The following is a 19,151-nucleotide window of genomic DNA, read 5'->3' as shown; positions in this document are numbered from 1 at the left end:
CGTCCGCGTCGCTGTCTGTGTTCTCCAGAGCGGTGACGGGAGAGGTGAGGTGCAGTTATGGGTATGCAAGCCACCACGCCGGGCTGGTAGCTTCCCTGGTCAGTGGGTGGTGTGCCAAGATCCACTCGAAGCTAGCAGTCAGCAAACACAGAGAGGTCTCCGCCGCCGTATACACTCTCCGTCCAAATCTGTGGGCGCTCTGGCGTATGCTGGATACCGCATTCTATTCGCCCTCCTCCATGGCATAGTCGACCACCTTCGTCACCGATGTCTCCTGTACTTGAGCTGGTGCTTCTACTGGCTCTCGTCCCTCTTCTGTGCCATCTTCGTTAACACGTTCAACAGCCAATGCTGCTGCTGTTATGCTGCCATCTGTCTGGTCGTTCTTGACGTGCACTGTTCTCTCATGGTTTGCTTTCCAGTGCACCAAGCACTCACTACAGAACCGCCTTGTCTTCGCCTTCACCTTTTCTTTGCTGTCCATATTGCTATCGACATTGCCGTAACGCTTAACGGGCACCGTGGACACCTTTGTCCATTTATGGCTGACTGGATCATAGTCATCGGGATCGCCGACGCACGTACCCTTGGCGTGGTTCTTGCATATTGCCCTGGGGTCAGGTTTGTAGTAGCAAAATTTAGGAGCTGGTGATGCGGTAGTGCTTGCGGGGGATGATGTGACCGGAGGATGTACTTCGTGCGTGATAGTGGAGAGGCTAGCTGGTGCAATGTCGCCAGATGGCGCGACTTCATCTAGCTCTGATCGCTCTTCGGCTTGTGAAGTGAGCTCACCGGGCAGTGCGATCTGCAAACCACTCTCGAGCAACTTGATCATCCCATCGAGTACAGACAAGAGTCCAATTTATCTCGGTTCACCCTCGTTTGCATCGCCTTCCACCATCTTCCACATCAGCTCCTGTCCGAGCTTTTCGCGAAGGCTTATGCTGACGTCGATTCCAGGAATCTGGCTCTGCAGACATCTCTGCGTTGAGCATGCGGAGGACGGCGACATGAACTTTCTCGACTGCATTGATCTGCTGGTGTGCTATGGGCGGAGCGTCGACCATTTCAACATCATCTTGAGCAGCCTATGAGCTTGCGACTGGACAGGCTAAGGCCATGTCGCTAGCGTATGCACTGTGTTGGGCTTCGAGTCATGTCTGTCGACTCTTTGCGGATCAGTAAATGTAGCAAGAAAGCTGGGAAGCCTCTTAGATGACAACGCGCTGCTGGGGTTCTGCTTGATGAGAGCATTCACCGATAGCACGTGAACCAAGGATCACGGTAAGCTATTCAGTTGTGCACTACCAAGTGCTACATGTCTTCCCAGCACAGCATCGCGTATAGTGTCCACAGTGGCAGGCACCATTCTTCATTCCGCTATACACAAGTTCTTCCACAGCAATCCAGGTTTGTCCATTGTTCGCTATCCCAGCAAATCCACCCGCAGCCCACCCCTCAGCAACTTGACCAACTCATCAAGAACACACAACAACGCAATCTCCCTCGGCTCTCCTTCGCCAGGGTCTCCACCCATGATCTCCAACATCAAATCCTGCCTAGGCTTCTCCTGCAAGCGTGTACTGACAGACATCCAATCGTCCGGCTCTCCATCCATTTCCCGCTCGAGGAGATGGCGGAGCTCGATTTCAGAGTCTATCAGACCGGAGGTACTCGAGCCACTGTCGCTGCTGGGCGGGAGAGCGTCGACATCTGTCATTTCGACGTCGACATCGGCTATTCGCTGCATCGCGGCGTGGGCTGCTTCTGCTTTGCGGCGCTCTATCAATGCGCGATGGCGGCGGCGCGAGAAACCTGGTCGGACCATTTGTCTTGGAGACTTGGTTGATGTAGTGCGCGTGAAGGAGATGGGGTGGGAGAGTCTTAGACGCGTTGTGGCTTGTGAGCAATCACTTGTTTTCACTTTGCGTTTGCATTCACTCGTTGGTCCCGTTCACTTCGTCGCTTGCTCGCCACTTCGACTGAGACATGCTGTACTTCGGCCTCTTGACTGCACCAATGTCTCTCATACCCCAAGCATTCTGTTTCCACCCACTGTAGCTGCTCCATTCATGTGCCCCTGCGGTGCACGACACGGAGGGAGAGTAGACAATCCGTTCTGATCGTGTAGCACACACCTCGGCTTCGACCAGCACTGCGCCTTCGTGTGCACGTTCTTCCAGTATGGGGTACCATCGGCAAGCACGACCTTGTTCCACTGTGATGTCTTCCGTCGGCCTCCACCATTCGCCTGCCTCAGGGGCTTCTCTCCTTCCGTGGCCTCCTCACTAGCATCCTTGTCCGGCGCGAGATATGTGCGGCCTCGTCTGCTGCGATACAGCTTCATCTTTGGAGATGGATCGGATGGAGGGCGACTCTTCTCACTGGCTTGATACTTCTGCGGCTCAGTTTCCTTCTTGTAGTCACCGTCCGCCCTGATCGAAGCGAGTGAATCCCCAGCGGCCCTCAGCTTCGCTTGGAGTTCATCGCCAGAACAGTAACCATTAGTGCCTCCGTGAAGATGACATCTCGGTGAGACCAAGCACCCGTGTCCATCCTTCTTCCAGTATCGTGTTCCATCAGCAGCATTACGACCCGCCCAGAGACCACGCTGCTGGAACGGTCTTGAAAGCCCGGGCAAATGATTCTCAGCTTCGTCTGCCGTGATGGGTAGTGCAACACCGCCCTCCTCCCTCCCCTGCTCTTCAAACATCTTGATCAGCCCATCGAGTGTGTCAAGCAGCGCGATGTCCTCACTCTGGGCCTCCCCTGAGTTACTTTGCACAGTCTCCCGCATCAGACCCTGCTCCAGTTTGCCTTTCAGCCGGAGACAGACTTCTAGCCAGCTTGCGGATAGCATGTCCATCTCTTCCTCGAGCAGACGATGCAGACGTGCGGCGGCATCACCAGCTTTTGTGTTAGCGAACCCGGCAGAAGGTCCGTCTTGCATCTCGATGCCTCTGTTTTGGGTGCTAGAGTCGCTTGTTGAAGAGTCGAGATGCATAAAAGTAGCACGTGCAGCTGCTTATCGCGATGTTTGTCTCGTGAAGTCGATGAGGGAGGGATCTAGTAGTTAATGTTCTTGAAATGTCTGCGATTCTCGTGAGCGGAGCATCGCAGATTGTGGTGGAGGAGCAAAGTATGATCTTGGTCGGTCTTACAACCGAGCGCTGAGAACATTCTTGCCATTCACTCGGCATTCTGCTGGCGACTAGCTTTTTCTGGTCTAATCATTCACTTAGCAAGCTCATACTTTCATTACGCTGATACTATGCACGATTCTTCTGCTCATTTCTCATCGTGGATCGTCCTGAGTGACATTCTTTTCATGGCCATCGGAGGGCTCACACCTCGATACCCGTCTTGGCTTGCTCCTGCTTAGCATTCTCATCGAATGGTGAGAGGTTGCCCTTCGCCGGTCCCATCACACAAACGCCGTCCTTTGAGAATCTCGATCCGTGAACAGGGCAATCCCAGCTCTTCTCAGTGCGGTTCCAGCACACGACTCCCTTCAAATGAGGACAGAGAGCGCTGAGCTTGTGCACGTTACCCTCGTCGTCTTTGTATACAGCAGTCGGTGTCTTCGTAGTCGGGTTGAGGACGCCGCCCTCGCCGTTGGGCAAGTCTGCGATGTCCTCGATGTCGGACTGGAAAAAGCGTTTGTACTGTGCATTGATCTGGAGATCGTGGGAGAGCATTTGCTTGCCGCTCTTGAGGATGGACGCGACACGATTGGGTCTGTAGAGTTTCGACCATGGGTGAGCTTGGCCAGAGATCTCGGTGGCAATGATGTCGGCACCGAGGACGAAGTGAGTAAGTCCATTTCCCGAGTCACCAGTCATGATCCAAGTGTGCTTGGTTCCAGGATCGCGACCGATGAAGGCCATGAAGTCGACTGGCTCGAAGACCTGGCCGGACCAAGCATAATCTACGGAGCCTGCTTTGGTGAAGCGTTCGCGAGTCCACGTCTCGAGCTCCTTGAAGCGTCCAAGTGGTTCCTCCTGTAAGACGTTAGCATAGTCTCGACAAACTCGACGGAGATGGCCTTACCTAGCCAACCTTGTGATCGCAACCACCCACTACCAAGTAATCATGCTCGGCATCACAGTGTGTCAAACGCACATACTTGTATTCCTCTGCCTCGTCGTAGAACAGGGCATCTTCAACATAGCCCTTGGGTACTTTAATGGCGATGCAGTAGGTGCGGTCGTACTCTATCTCGGCTACGGTCGATAGCTTGTGCAGTGGGATACATGTTGCTTAAACAGCGTCCTGAGCCTTGACTGTGTAGCCATCGATTGTCTTGAGCTCGACCGTCTTGTGTCCAATTGGTCCAATTTCGATACCTTTCTCGGAGAAGTCCATGACGCGAGTATGGGTGAAGCAGTGGAAGTTTGGCTGCTCCTTGAGCCACTTCAGGACACCGTTGAGGTATTTGGTGGGGTGGAATGTAGCTTGATCTCTGAAGATAGCAGCACCACGCTGGTCAGGCTCACCATCCCAGCCGCGGAGCTTGAAGTCTGCATCGTATTCGACCTTCAGCCCAAGTTCCTGTGCCTTGGAAACCTCCTCCTCGAGCTCCTTGTTCTCCTCTGCGTGCTCCTTTGGCTGCTTGACACGGTCGTACTGGGAAAACTCGTAGCCTGGTAGCAGGCGATACTCGCAGTCAATGCCCAGCTTCTTCGCAACGTCTCCAACTCGGTTGATGGCCCACTGGTGGCTATCGGCAGCAATCTGGGCACCCTCCTGGCCGTGCTTGCCAGCAATGAGCGTGTAGCCGTCGTCAAGAGCGCTAGCCAGGTGGCCTGAAGTACGGCCAGTCTCGCCGCTCAGAATCTCGCGTGCCTCGAGTAGGACAACGTTGAAACCGCGGGTGACGAGTTCGTAAGAGGTCTGGATCCCAGCAATACCAGCTCCCACGACGCAGACATCGGTCTCAACATCGCGTTCAAGCTTGGAAAAGTGTGGGCGGGCGCTGTACGGCTCTGTGTGGACCCAGACTGGCTCTGTTGCTCCGGACGTGGCGTTGAAGTAGTCTGCTGCTGGTTGTGGTGGGTTCTCAGAAACGGTGGCCATGTTCGCTACGCGTTGAGTGGTTGGGTATGCGCGGCGTGGGCGTGATGCCTGGGATGGTGTTGCTGGTGTGGTTGATACAGTCCTGGCGGCAACGAGAACTGGAGCTCGGACACGACTCGGAGACGTGTTGGTGAGGCTTGTGGCTGCTGTGAATAGGGAGCGGCTTCTGCAAGCAGTCTGCAACGAGTACATTCTTGACCTGAGGGTCAATGTGAAGTGCTGTTGCGAAGAGAGATTAGGAGAAGAGGTGGCCGACGTGCGTGGTCTGGTTGGCGGTTGCTGGGCCGCTGCTGACCTCGTTTGCTATCGTGACGACAGAACGCGATCACTTGGGTGTTACATGTACAATGCAGCCGGTGACAGGCATTCGACGTAATTATGAGCGCGCAATGCCTTGGACAACATAAACGCGAAGCGACCAGCAGCGCTCCAGAACGAACGCCATGGATACAGCGCATCACACAGAAGAGGAGACCTGACGGTCTTGCATACAGCTAGGAGGTATACGATAGCAGCGTCTTCATCGATGGCAAAAGAGGTGTCGTGAAGTTGATGCACACGTCGACAGAGGGGCATATATGCAATCGGACCATTCTCCGGGCCAATGACTGCCTGCGTGTTGGTCACATGCACGCATTCTGAGAGGTAATACACGACAGGTTCATCTCTGTTGACAAGCCACCCCCGGTCCATTTGTGCCTTGCACACGGCGACGGGGCATTTCGATGGTGTGGGTGGCTACTGTGGCGGCGACATTCCCAATTGTGAAAGCACTCCGTTGTCCGTTCAAGTCACATGCAGCTAGAAGCATTGCTATTCGTCATTCCTTCCTCGACACTTCCTCGACGACTCTAGCGACAGCTGTGCTGTACTCGGCGGGTCGATTGCCCTCTAGCCACATGCCTCGCTCCTCGACCGCCGAACGTATGCCAAGCGATCGCCGCAAGGATTCGAGACGCACTCTGGAAGTCGGTTGTGTAGCTTGAAACGTCAGTATCGAAGCCTCCTATATGGTGTGGAGAACGCTGCCATTGGAGGAACAATGTCCGGTAGAAGAGACATAACGCTTTCGGCCATCGTGACAAGGCTTGCTGCGTGCATCTGACCGCCCTGTCAAGCAAGGGGACCATCAATTCGAGACCGCGGCTCGCAGCCAACGTCACAGAGAGAGACTCGTTCATCTCGCCTCTGAATACAATGGCGAGGCCAAGTCGGGCGGCTCACATGTCAAGGCGAGTATAAGCTTCTTCGCTTCTGCTACTTTCCTTCTCGGCCAGACACAAGCCTCTTTATCCCTTCTTTTCCATCAAGCGTGCCCCTCTTTTCACGCCTCACTTACTTTCAAAATGAAGACTACACTTCTCACCTTAGCCGCCGCAGCTGGCTCTGCGATGGCTGGCACCGTGTCCCTTGCCGGCGTCAACATAGCAGGATTGGAATTCGGCACAAGCACAGACGGAAGCTGCACAACAACAAGTGAGTCACGCACGGCGCGCGCGCAAACCCTCAGCCACGTGCTAACACGAACAAGGCGCGACCGACCCAGGCGACGATGGCATTGCACAGATGCAGCACTTCGCGAACGACGACGGCCTCAACACCTTCCGCCTGCCAGTCAGCTGGCAGTACCTCCTCAACAACAACCTCGGAGGCACTCTCGACGCAACCAACTTTGCGGCATACGACAAGCTTGTGCAGGGGTGCCTGAAGACCACAGCGAAGATGTGCATCATCGACTTGCACAACTACGCACGCTGGAATGGACAGATTGTTGGTCAGGGAGGTCCCAGCAACACCGAGTTCGCCTCGGTGTGGTCACAGATCGCCACGAAGTACAAGCACAACCCCAAGGTGGCTTTCGGCCTTATGAACGAGCCAGTACGTCGTAGCTTTGTGCTGACACATTTGACTACTTGCATGTATAAAGGGCGCGTTAGCTAATGCTTCACAGCACGACGTCGACATCACCAAGTGGGCAGAGACGGTTCAAGCCGGTGTGACCGCTATCCGCAAAGCCGGAGCCTACCATCCCACCCACAAGATCCTTCTGCCAGGCAACGAATGGACCCACGTTGCCGGCTTCATCGACAATGGCTCCGCAGCAGCGCTCGCCAACATCACCAACGTCGACGGCACCAAGCACAACCTCATCTTCGACGTGCACACCTACCTCGACTCAGACGGCAGTGGCACGCACACATCCTGCACCACCAACAACGCCGATGCATTCAAGACTCTGGGCGAGTGGCTTCGCACTAACAACAGGAAGGCCATTCTCACCGAGACTGGTGGTGGTGCTACTGACAGCTCCTGCTTGACGATGCTGTGTGAGCAGTTCGACACGATGAACAGCTATTCTGACGTTTATTTAGGATGGGTCACATGGGCGGCCGGAAAGTTCGAGACTAGCTATGTGCTTTCCGAGACTCCAACGCTGAGCGGCAGCACTTGGACTGATCAGGAGCTGGTCAAGAAGTGCATCGTGGGGAAGTTCAAGAACTAGGTGCAGCTTCTTCATGCGACTGGTCTGGCGCCGAGCGCTTCGTCGGACTAGTGGATATGCGCTCGGACGTCGCATGGTCGATAGCGAATGCGCGAATCGAGGATGGGGCGCTTCTCGTGGATACAGCTTCATCCACTAGACGAAGTGCAGGACATCCAAGTGGCCCCCGAGCGACCGCTATCTCATACACATTAAAAAGCATTCTGCTAAGCCGCTTCTACTGATTCTTCACGCCCATTCTTAGTAGACTTCAGGCTCACTGAACGTGATAGTCGCCTGATCCATCTTCAACCCCAAGTTATACCTTCCAAGCCCCGGCCAGAAATTATCAAAGTACTCATCACCCACAGCATTCTTCCCATCAGCACCAGCATCGCTTCCATCCTGGTCAAGATCAAAAGTCCCGAAGCTCGAGAAATCGCTATATTGCCCCGGCACGGTCGCCTTCCAGCGGTCGGTCCCTGTCAGAATACCACAGGAGTCATTACCTGCTGGAAGTGGTGGCTGCAGCAACGTAGCGTTGATGCCAACGAGCTTGTAGATGTCGGTAGTCACTGGGAGGTTGATGGCGTCTAGCAGACCGGAACGGAACTTGAACTGGAACCAGGGCTTTTCTGCTGGGGCGGACTCGCTTGCGTCGCCGGTGGTGTCGAAGGGGTAGATCTTGACACCTACTGTACCGTCGTCGGCTTCCGTCCAGTCGAATTGTGCCAGGTGTTTGGGGATATTCCAATCTACGAAGGTATCAGCTCTGCACATCTTCTATCGGGATCTTATGTGAGATAGATGGACGCACTCTTCCTTCCATTCCACGCTGTGTACTTCTGAGAAACATAGATTCTGGACACTCTCACACGCATCTGCTTCTCGGTGTCCCCATCCTCAGTTGGAACCTCATTATTGAAGAAGCCTGGAACCAAGAGCAATTCATCATACGGCCCGACTGGACTCTCCGTGTAGCGGATGACCTGGATCATCCCGACGAGTCCAGCATAGTCGCCTTGAATAGCTTCCGGATAATGTCGTTCGAACGGCGGGAACGCCTTAACTGGCAGGTCACCTGTAAGGGTACCTTCCAATGGCACCAGCAGGATGGAGTAGACTGTTCCCTTCAATTCCCATGGCGCCTCGACGCGCTCAATAGGTTGCGGCGAGTCGTTCGTGCAGGTACCACACGATTGCGCTGTTGCGATGCTGGCGCAGATAGCCGCGAGGGCGGTCCATTGCTTGAGCCGTGCCAAAATCATGAAGCGCAATTCCTTGAAGCGCAATTCAGAGGATAAAGGTCAGCAAGTCGCGAGCGAATGTAATGAGGTCTGCATATGGTAGGTAATCGATACCGAGGTGTTCCTAACATAACTTCGGCGCTTCAGGTGCGGTATATATACACCGCTGTGTAGCCGAAGAATTATGCCAACAAAGGCTGTGGACGGAAGCTCGTCGCCGCCGAGCGCGTCGTCGCCTACCTTCGTCCAAATACTATTGCTTAAACCACCCGGCGTGCTGAAGATGTATAAATTGTAGCGACCTACGTGAAGCGCTCGCGGGCGCCTTGTCTCCGTGATCCAGATAATCCGACTGCAAAGATCAGGTGTCAGTTGTTACAAAGATCCGGTCGGCAATGGACTTTGTTAATGGCCCTTGGTGCCGTGCCAGAAGATGACAGAATACGAAGCAGTCATGGCAGTTAAAAAGCACGCGGTTGAGCCATCTTGCCGTGCCTACTTGTTAATCGCTACCTCGATGATGTCCTCCCTCAAGCCTGGCCAATTCTTCCTCTTCACCATCCACAGCCCCAAAGCTATCAGCAGTACAAAGAACAGCACCGGTGATGCATAATTGAAATTGGCCCCCGTGATCGACATTGTTGTCGGGAAGGGCAGCCATATTATGATGTAAGCTGTATAGACCAGCGCGAAAATGTTGACTGGCAACCCAAATCTGCCCATGCTCCAAGGTCCGCGTTCCGGGGGCGTTGACGATAGCCGTCTAAGCAACATCATGAGGATGGCAATGAAGTAGCTCAGATACATTGCCACGGTCGAGAGTGACACGAAGACTTGAAGTGCCAAAGAGCTGCCAAAATTGATGAAAGTGAGCAGAATGACGGATCCCACCGAAAAGAGGACCGCGCGCGCTGGCACCCGCTTCTGGGAATCGACCTGGGAAGTGTGTCAGTAGAACTCAACCAGTAGCACAGCTCTATCTCGACCTACGTATGCAAGTACTTTCGGGAAGCCGCCATCTCGAGCCCAACTCCAGGTCAAACGAGACATTGACGCAACGTTCACGATGCCAACACACATGCTGATTAGGACCAGGAGGGAGCCCATGGCCGCGGCCGCCCTCGTCGACCCTGACGCGTTTAGCAATACCGCTAGCATGGGCTGAGGGTACTGCAAGGCGTCGCTCGGGTCGCCCATGCAGTACAAAATGACGATGATCCAAAGCCACGCCATGAGTCCGTTCAGCAGATTTGTAAAGAACATGACCTTTGGGACGGTGCTTGCAGGTCGTTGAACTTCCTCGCTCAGGTGGACAGCAGCATCAAAGCCTGCACGGAAGTGTAAGGTTAATGTCATCGTCTCGAATTAGAAGGGAGAAAACTCACCTACGAACGCCCACACCGACGTTTGCAAGCCCAGATTCCAGCTGATGAAGCTGTTCTGCCAGCCAGACGTTGTCCTAGAATCAACTCGACTAAGGAAGACAAAGTCGACGGTATGCTTGGGCGAAAGCACTAGCAAAGTGATGCTGAATGTGATGAATAGAACAATGTGAAGGAAGCCAGCCGCAGATTCTATCCACGGAACCCATCTGCCGAACTTGAACAGGTTGAAAGAGACCCAGATCGCGATCATGGCCCAGACCATCAATGTCGTGTGCCACAGCTTGGAGCTATAGTCGGGGTAATTCAGCTGCACAATTGAAGTAATCCAAGATGCCGTGCTGTTAGCGATGCCAACCGTCATGGAGATCCAGCCCGCCCATGTAAGCCAGGCTTGAATCCATGTCGCGAAGCGCCGCATGCTTCGAGGCGCCAGTGCGTATGTCCAGTGGTACATCGCACCAGCTATGGGCTGAACACTGGCCATCTCTGCCATACTTGCAGCTTGGCTCATCGCGCCGCACCATACCAGCAGGAAGCCCCATACCAGGGTTTGAGGACCGCCGTTGTAGAAGACAGTATACAAGTTGCCTGCGATCGACTCCCACGAGCTCATGAATGCGATTGAGAGCAAGAAGAACTGGACCGAGTTGAAGACGCGCTGATACAGAGGCCGTTAGAGTGTGCTTGGTGATCAACGAAGCGATGTCATACCTGGACTCTTGTTTGCGCAATCACATCGCTCGAAGCCTCCTGTGATGCGCTGCTGTCTGCGTCTCCCTGAGTAGTATAGTTTGCATGCTTCTCGTTCTCCGAAGCCGCCATGATGCTGATGCTGCTACTGATGTCGGTGGGGATCGGGTCAGATCAGGCCCATGAAGCAAACGGTCGAGAAGTAAAGTCCAGCTAGATACAAGATAGCCATCTCCAGCCATTGATCTGCACTGCAAGCCAAGGAACCTACATTTCTACTATAGTGTCGCACGAAAGCCGTGAGCTTGACGACGTATGATCTTGCGTGTTTTGATCCTGCGCTTGCGGAGGTCCTGCAGCACCCTCGCATCTTCACCCTGACGGAGGCAAGAGCAATGCACTGGTGCCTCCTGCGATACGTCGTGCAACGTGGGAAGAAACGTCGAACACAGTCCCGTGATGAAAACCCCCCAGCTGGCAGCACGGAGGCATCATGTAACGAATTGTGTGCGCGTAGACGAAGCAAAGGACGAGAACGTCAAGTTCTGAAGTCGACTGCCAGGGCGAATGGAAGGCAACCTCAGCCGAAAGCAAGTCGGGACTCGGCAGCCCTTTCCGGCCCCAGAGCCTCCACTTCACGCGTCAGAATTTCGCCCGACGACACCACGCCCTCACAGTACCCATGGTGTCGTATCTGCCATGATACATCGCTGCATTCAGGCAGCAAGTAAAGAGTCAGAGGAAGATGGCCTGTCCGCCACAACGAGGAAGACGAGGCTATTGGGACATTGGGACACAAGATTCCCGCGGCCATGAATGCCAAGAGTCAGCGAAGTGACAATGGAGCACGGATGGACACCATTGATGCTGCAGAATACCTGGCCGGCTGATGCTACAGACAGGAGCCGATCTCGGTCGCGCAGATGTCAATGAGCAAGTGAATGAGAACAATAGGCAAAGCTCACGCGGTAGGTGCTTGAGGTGGAATCACTATCATAGGTGATCTTTCCACCTTTTCTCTTCGTGGAGTCCGCTTTCTGCACTGCAGCTCTCGTAACCATCATCAGCCTCTACAGATCATCGTAGAGAACCTGAGCAAACGACGGAGGACGCGAAGGGTGGTGCCAGGAAGCGCATAACAAGCGCCATGACCGTACAGCAGCTCAGCGCAGGCGGCGCCACGGACAAGACTGCTGTGTCGGATGACAACGACACCACAGCCAGAGCGCACCCTTTTGGCGCGATCGGACAAGAGATGAAGGCGGCATCCCGCGCTTCAACAGCATCAACGTCTTCTTCCGACGAGCGAGATGGAGGGTCAGTATCGGGCATTGCCATCGTGGTTACAGCATAGCTAACGATATCAGTGTCCTGGTGACTACGCCTGTAGATAAGCGTGAGCGTGCTGGCAGTCTCCGAGAGCTTGTCCAGCAGTCGACGCCGATGGAAACGGTCATTTTTGGAGGACCTCGTGGAAGGCTGTACACTACTCCTGGTGATCAACAGCAGCATTGTCCTACCACATACAATGGAGACAGGACCGAACTGGCTCTACGCTCGCCAGCATGGACATTGGTCCCAGCTAGGAACTCAGCCATATACACCTTTGACCCATCCCCACCACAGATTGTCAACCCATTTGCGCCGGAGCCTCTGTATGTACCTGTGGCATCAGCGACAGCTCGAATGCCGCAAGATCTCAGCTTTGAGCGCTTCAGTGCCCACAGCAACAACAACACCTATGCTCGACCAGACCACAATGTTCCTCCGCGGCCAGTGTACATCCCGCCGCAAGCACCGACCATGCAACAAAACCTGTCCCCTGAGCGCAATGTCATGGGCTACCGAGAACTTATTCGCGGCATCACTTCAGACGTTGAGAAGATATGCTGCGAATACGTCCTGATCAACGTCAGTACTACCACGGCTGGACCGCAAGCTGACCGAGCTTTCCTTGACTTGGTGATCGCACATATGGGCTCCCGCGAAGCCGCTGCGTACATACTCAAGCGGTCAGACTTGCATGTCGCTCTGGTTACCGGCCTGGTCTGGCGTCAGGTCTCCACCTACATCCTTAGCGTGCCTGTCCTAGACAAAGCGCCGTCGTGGTCTGCGCCAGCGTTCCGCGATGCGTGGATAGATGAGACAATTGCCCATACCTACGATGCAGACAATTTGGCCCTCCGCCAGATGCTCGTCGAGCGACGTGCAAGCTTCGTTCCAGACATACAGCGCGCACCAGAGTACCAAGCATTTGTCAAGACCTTCGCCACACAGGTCGCGAATGATGTGATCAGAGATCTTATGCCGGTCTGGCGCATAGGCTTCACCTATAAGATCACTCAAGTTCTGGTAGAAAAAATCACCACAAGGCTGGTGCGCCTCATCTCCCGCATGCGAGCTGAGGCGAAGGTATTCCATTTTGACTTTTATGGCTCTGGCATGCAGTTCACCAGTGCTACCATGTCCAAACGCAATCCCGATCTGCTTCTGCAGCATGGCAATGATGGTACCTATGCAGTTACCTGCGGCATAGCACCTACTGTCTTCGAGATCGAGCTCAGCCGCAATCAACTCATCACAACGCCAATCTTCCTTGCGGAAGTTCTGGTACACGACCAATCGAAGGATATTGACGAAGCATTGGCAGAGGTCAAGCTGTACGGTCCTATGCCTGTACCACCGCCTGTTGGAGGTCGGCGTCGTTCGCGGAGGAAGACAGGCGCTGCACCACCATTCCAGAATCGGCGAGATTCCACTACAATGTAGGGTCCAGCCTGAGGCTCATCCTGCCGTCTCCAAGATCAGAACGATCGAACACCAGACATTTCATCCGCGCATCGCTTTTTGCCACGACGATCATTCTACGGCAGGCTCCGTATTTCTGTTTGAAAATGCAGCTTACTTTACGGCTTTACCTACCGCACCCTCGTTTGACATTCGCGACGGACCGCTTGGAAGATGAAATGCTTTGTAGCGCAAGTTATGTAGCTCGTGTACTCATCCCGTACTCCGATGGTCCGAATCCTCTGTAAGACTCGGAACCTGATGTGTGCACGTTCTGCCTGCAGATGTATGCGAGGTTATCGTCGCCTCCTGGGAAGCATGCACGCCTTAGCAGTGACGGGCACAGAGGACCTCGTTTGTGCAGTGCAACAAGAGACTCGCCAAGAACTCGCGAGTGACCTCGGGGTACAAGTTCGCGACGACCGGGCATGTCCGAGCGTTCTCCTTGCAGTGAAATGAGAGCCTCTAGCGTATCATGAGCTCGATGCGTAGGACAGTCGCCTAATGTATGTCACCCTTAGCCATCGGACCCGCCAGTAAAGAGCATTTTGAGCATGTACGTCCCCGAGAAATCTCGCCCAAGATAGCCATAGTACCATAGATCCTGCGCTGGCGATGCGGCTTCCAATTGGCTCACGGCGTGCTTTTGCTAGGAGCAAAGCTACAGTTGGCGACATCGTGGCGGCTGCATAGCATCGTGTACTGAGAAGAGGTGCGCGAGAGCCGCATCACGAACTGCTAGATTCAGCATTTCCTCCATTGGGATATTGAGCAAATTCGGTGTCCGCACGCTGCCGCAGTGATGCGCTTGCACGAAGTCTGATCGCAGTAGTGAAGTTCAGAATGCTCGATCGATCTGTATCTTCGAGCGTTTGCGACAGCGACTCAGTAGGTGCCCGACGACGAGAAGGTAGAGCAAAGTGTTGGTACGTCTCCTGAGGTCTCCTGGGAACGACATGGCGACCGAACTTCTGCGTGACTCGGCGAGAGCGTAGTGGCAGCCATTTCGCAAGTCAGCAGCAAGTCAAGGCGTAAAGTAGGAGGTGCCTATGTAGGTAGACAGCAGAAACAGAAGTCGCGATCGATCGCTCTGACCCCACACACCCAGAACCCTGTCATGGCGGTCTAAACAGGTCTAGCGCTTGCAGCCACGCGACACGTCTGGCCGTGGCAATCGAGCCCGAGGGCCTGCACGGCTCGATCTGAACAGCACTGCAACCTGCACCACCACCCAACACCACCCCGATTCTGAACGTTACTTGTCGATGACCGGGGATTGTGCCTCTGTCTAGCAGCTCCGGTGAATGTACAGCATATATGCTTGTGGGGCGTGTGTACGCGTGGTGCAGCTCCGCGCGTGCCCGAACAAGATGTGTCCTCCTACCTGTTGATGATACGGTACGTGCTCTCGGGGAGGCGTATAGGTCAGTTGGCAGACCAAGCATCTTCTGCCTGCTTGTTCTCTCGCATCGACGACTCTGCCATACTACACTGTTCAGACTTCTTCACGCTCGCTGATCGGTATGACCACTGACTCTCGGCCAAAACAAACCTCTGGGACCCTTCAGTCTAACCTACACTCTGCCCGGTAGCAAGCTTTCAGGTTTCAGTCAGTCGCATACTCTCCATATCGGGCAGGAAGGTGTAACTCGAAATACGTCGTCTGGACTTTTGAGCTCTGTTGTTGCTTCAATATCAAATTTCACAAGCTCAGAACACAGAACGAGACTTCTCTCCATCAACCAAGTGGGCGGAACTCCCAACCTCAAAGTAGCATAAGAGGGGACTGCTATACGCCGGACTCATCTCTTGAGCGTCACTCTACTTCGGACTATCACTCCTGGGACCTGGAATATTCACGAGGATACATAACACCATGCAAGACTCTCCGGCGGCTGTCTGCAGCTGTGGCGACCAGACGCCCGATATTTTGGACCACTCCACTTCTTGCTCGAAAAGTCGCCAAAGACGATCTCGAGGCAAGACACCTGTTCAATCCGCCGAGAATATGACGCCTCCGCCCAGTCAGCCAGGCTCTCCTCAACATACCTCTCCAAGGATCACTACAGTATCCGACGTTCGAAAATCACGAAGACCATCTGAAGTTATACAGGTCATTCAACAAGCCTTCGCCAACGGGGACAGCGAAGATGACGAGCCTGGATCCTCGACATTGCTCCCGCAATCATGCTATCGCACACCCGCTCGCACTGCATCTGACTCCAGCTCTCCTGGGCGAAAATCATCAGCCTCCTCAGTACCGCCATCTGGTCGCATGCCGACCATGCCAAGAGGATCTGATGAAAGCGTCCGAACCTCGGGATCCGCGACTCCAGAGATTCGACCTTTCTCTCCGGGGTATTCACCCATGGCTGCAGGATTCGCAAGGCTAAGTCTGGATGGTAACAGACCCTCCGAGCAGACGAGAGCAAGGAGCACGAGACCAAGCTTCGCTCTTGAGGCGAAGATGTTTAGCGGACCAGCCTGAGCGAGATGACCACAACGGATGCATCTAAACACGACCGACATCTGGTACAGTAGATCCTACACACATCATACTGTGTGGCGATTCTGAGAGATCTTCACGGGCCACCTGATGTGTGATAGGTCCATCGTCACCGCACGACGCCTTTTAGCGAATGTAACGCCTGTTCAATACAGCTTACGGCCGCCCTTTTCACTGGCTCCAGAAAGCCGATGCAAGAACCTGCAGCTGGGCATGATACGCGAGATGTCGGCTGACCCTTTTACCTGGCTCGAACGTAGACCGATCAACGAGGTCCTAGAAAGTCGGTCACACCCTCTAAGATCGGGGAGAGCGATGGCGGGAGCACGCCGGGGAATTCGAACCACCAGGTTTAAGAGGCGCTCCGCCGCCACCGCGTAGCACGTAATCAGTCACAAATGCACATGGGGAGAGATGCATGTCGAGGAGAGAGCTCGCGTGAGAGTGGATGGAAGCAGTGAAAGCGGCACGGAGCCCTGGCCGCCTGTAACACGCTAGGGTGGTCTGGATTCACACGGAGTTCCGCACAGCATGATGGCAGAGCCAGTCAGTGCCGTCTGGGGCCCTGGGGCGGTAGGCCCATGCAATTCAGACATGACCTTCTTCATAGTCTTTGTTCTAGACTTGTTGACTTCAAGTAGTGTGCAAGGAATCTGTGCCAATCGTTGACCTCTTCGTCTAACCATCGGCCTGCGAGAGTGCCTTCCTGAATTGGCTGCGGTTGTGCATCAAAGCTCGTATGTAGTGAAGGGTAGCTACTGAATCGATACCAAACGTACACATGAACCCTGTGTCGTCTTATCAGCGCCCGTGGAGGTCATGCTCAGAGGACAGCCTTGTACGATTCAGCTCTCGGTTGTGTCTTTGGTCGTGTTCAAGCGTTCGGGCATGTTTTTGATGCTTTCGGACTTCGGTCCGCTTGAGCCGAACACGCCAAAATTTCATCCTCGCGATCAAGTTGTTGAAGATGCTACCTATACAGAACACTTTCATAATAACAACTCACTCAACAGTACCGCAATGGCCAAGAGAAAGCTAAATGCCCAGGATATCCCCGAACCCGTCGACGGGGAAGATAATTCGAAAGCAACGTCCACGAAAGCGACCAAGGCAACCTTCGCGACGCTGAACCTCGACTCTCGACTGCTCCAAGCAGTGAACAAATCCAAGTTCTCAGCTCCCACACCCGTACAGATCAAGGCGATACCTCTTGCGATTGAAGGCAAGGACATACTTGCACGTGCAAAAACAGGCTCTGGCAAGACGCTCGCATACCTCCTCCCAACACTTCACAACATCTTGCAGCGAAAAGCAGCAAACAAGCGCTCGAAGACAACATCAGCTTTGATCCTCGTTCCGACCAAAGAACTTGCGACACAAGTAGCGACTACCGTCAAGGACTTCACTTCTTTCTGCGCCGGCGACATTCGTTGCGAAAACATCACCAGGAAGGAAGATGCTGCAGTTACCAAGGCGAGACTGGCAGAGAAGCCGGACATCGTCGTCGCCACACCAGCAAGAGCCGTGCAGTGGTCGAATGATGAGACACTGAATCTGGATGAGGTCAAGCATTTGATCATCGACGAGGCAGATCTCGTGCTGAGCTATGGCTACGAGGATGACCTCAAGAGCATTGCCACTTCTCTCCCGGCCGGCGTGCAGAAGATGATGGTGTCTGCGACCATGCGCACAGAAGTGGATACCCTATCGAGTCTGTTCTTCGGCAAGGAAGAGGGAGCTGGACCGGAGGTTCTGGATTTATCGAGTGAAGAGGCTGCTGAGAAACCGACACTGGCACAGTACACTGTTCGGACTGCCGAGGACGAGAAGTTCCTGCTCATCTATGCTATCTTCAAGCTGCAGCTCATCAAGGGCAAGGTCATCATCTTTGTTGCAGACATCGACCGTTGCTACCGCATCAAGCTGTTTCTGGAGCAGTTTGGCATCAGGAGTTGTGTGTTGAATTCGGAGTTACCTGTTAACAGCAGATTACATGTGGTGGAAGAGTTCAATCGCGGTGTCTACGATATCATCATTGCTGCGGATGAAGGAGGGGTGGTGGGCATCGAGGAGGCTAAGAATGCCCACAGGAAGAGACGAAGGCTAGAAAAGGAAGAGAAGAAGGAAGAGGAAGAAGAAGAAATCTGGGAGGGTATGGCAGACGATGTCGAGGCGGGAGCAGAGGACGGTGAAGAGGATACTGCTGCACCTGCTGTACAACGACCCGCGAAGAAGGAACGCAAACCTCGCAATGACCGCGAGTATGGTGTCTCGCGTGGTATCGACTTCCGCTACGTGACCTGCGTGCTCAACTTCGACCTACCCACAACCTCGAAATCTTACACGCACCGCATTGGCCGCACAGCTCGCGCGGGACAGTCCGGCATGGCACTAACCTTCTACGTTCCCCAGGAACACTACAGAAAGCACAAACCAACCAGCATACCCCAATGCGAGAAAGACGAGAAAGTGCTCGAGAAGATCAAGCAAAAGCAAGCCGACAAAGGCAGCGAAATCAAAGAATGGGGTCTAGACTGGGCAAAGCTCGAAGGCTTCCGATATCGACTAGCAGACGCTCTCCGCTCCGTCACTCGCATCGCGGTCCGAGAAGCCAGAACCAAAGAACTGCGAAATGAGCTCATCAAGTCTGAAAAGCTGAAGCGTCACTTCGAGGAGAATCCGGAGGACTTGAGGCATTTGAGACATGATACCGAGAGCCATGCGGTGAGGCAGCAGCCGCATCTGAAGCATGTGCCTGATTATCTCCTACCGAGTGGTGGAAAAGCGGCGGTGAGTAAGGATGTGGGGTTTGTTTGGATGAGGAAGGAGAGGGAGAATCGGATAAGGAAGGCGAGGGCGGTGAATAAGGGGAGGGGGAAGGGCAGGCTCGCCAAGGGCAAGGGGTTGGATCCGTTGAAGAGTCTTAATGCTAAAGGACGGGGCAAGAAATAGGCCTCGTCACAATCATGAAGACGTTC

General features: G+C 54.2%; 7 protein-coding genes across 7 annotated transcripts; 3 read left to right on the top strand and 4 right to left on the bottom strand.

The window, feature by feature from the left end:
• Window positions 1–223: 223 nt before the first annotated feature.
• Window positions 224–2,950, bottom strand: CLAFUR5_05978 (uncharacterized protein; the record flags this gene model as incomplete). The annotated part of the gene is made up of 3 exons (XM_047905126.1): window positions 224–774; window positions 1,456–1,815; window positions 2,194–2,950. 3 exons carry the CDS (start codon window positions 2,948–2,950, stop codon window positions 224–226), a joined length of 1,668 nt encoding a protein of 555 aa, XP_047761584.1.
• A 394-nt stretch (window positions 2,951–3,344) lies between these two features.
• On the bottom strand, window positions 3,345–5,076 carry CLAFUR5_05977 (Putative Rieske 2Fe-2S iron-sulfur protein; the record flags this gene model as incomplete). Its single annotated transcript, XM_047905125.1, has 3 exons — window positions 3,345–4,001; window positions 4,060–4,218; window positions 4,267–5,076. 3 exons carry the CDS (start codon window positions 5,074–5,076, stop codon window positions 3,345–3,347), a joined length of 1,626 nt encoding a protein of 541 aa, XP_047761591.1.
• Window positions 5,077–6,422: 1,346 nt separating this feature from the next.
• Window positions 6,423–7,579, top strand: CLAFUR5_05976 (Endoglucanase EG-II; the record flags this gene model as incomplete). Its single annotated transcript, XM_047905124.1, has 3 exons — window positions 6,423–6,552; window positions 6,608–6,954; window positions 7,028–7,579. The coding sequence occupies 3 exons, from the start codon at window positions 6,423–6,425 to the stop codon at window positions 7,577–7,579; spliced, it is 1,029 nt and encodes a 342-aa protein (XP_047761592.1).
• Window positions 7,580–7,819: 240 nt separating this feature from the next.
• Window positions 7,820–11,012, bottom strand: CLAFUR5_05975 (Choline transport protein; the record flags this gene model as incomplete). The annotated part of the gene is made up of 6 exons (XM_047905123.1): window positions 7,820–8,313; window positions 8,376–8,838; window positions 9,319–9,741; window positions 9,796–10,133; window positions 10,191–10,848; window positions 10,902–11,012. 6 exons carry the CDS (start codon window positions 11,010–11,012, stop codon window positions 7,820–7,822), a joined length of 2,487 nt encoding a protein of 828 aa, XP_047761589.1.
• Window positions 11,013–12,027: 1,015 nt separating this feature from the next.
• Window positions 12,028–13,649, top strand: CLAFUR5_05974 (uncharacterized protein; the record flags this gene model as incomplete). The annotated part of the gene is made up of 2 exons (XM_047905122.1): window positions 12,028–12,197; window positions 12,248–13,649. 2 exons carry the CDS (start codon window positions 12,028–12,030, stop codon window positions 13,647–13,649), a joined length of 1,572 nt encoding a protein of 523 aa, XP_047761590.1.
• Window positions 13,650–15,857: 2,208 nt separating this feature from the next.
• CLAFUR5_05973 (uncharacterized protein) lies at window positions 15,858–16,037 on the bottom strand (the record flags this gene model as incomplete). Its single annotated transcript, XM_047905121.1, has 1 exon — window positions 15,858–16,037. One exon carries the CDS (start codon window positions 16,035–16,037, stop codon window positions 15,858–15,860), a length of 180 nt encoding a protein of 59 aa, XP_047761587.1.
• A 1,156-nt stretch (window positions 16,038–17,193) lies between these two features.
• CLAFUR5_05972 (ATP-dependent RNA helicase dbp9) lies at window positions 17,194–19,125 on the top strand (the record flags this gene model as incomplete). The annotated part of the gene is made up of 1 exon (XM_047905120.1): window positions 17,194–19,125. One exon carries the CDS (start codon window positions 17,194–17,196, stop codon window positions 19,123–19,125), a length of 1,932 nt encoding a protein of 643 aa, XP_047761588.1.
• Between the last annotated feature and the right edge of the window lie 26 nt (window positions 19,126–19,151).

This window comes from Fulvia fulva, chromosome 5 (assembly GCF_020509005.1).
Source record: "Fulvia fulva chromosome 5, complete sequence".
NCBI lineage: Eukaryota > Fungi > Ascomycota > Dothideomycetes > Mycosphaerellales > Mycosphaerellaceae > Fulvia > Fulvia fulva.
This window is presented reverse-complemented; position numbering and strand designations above follow the sequence as displayed.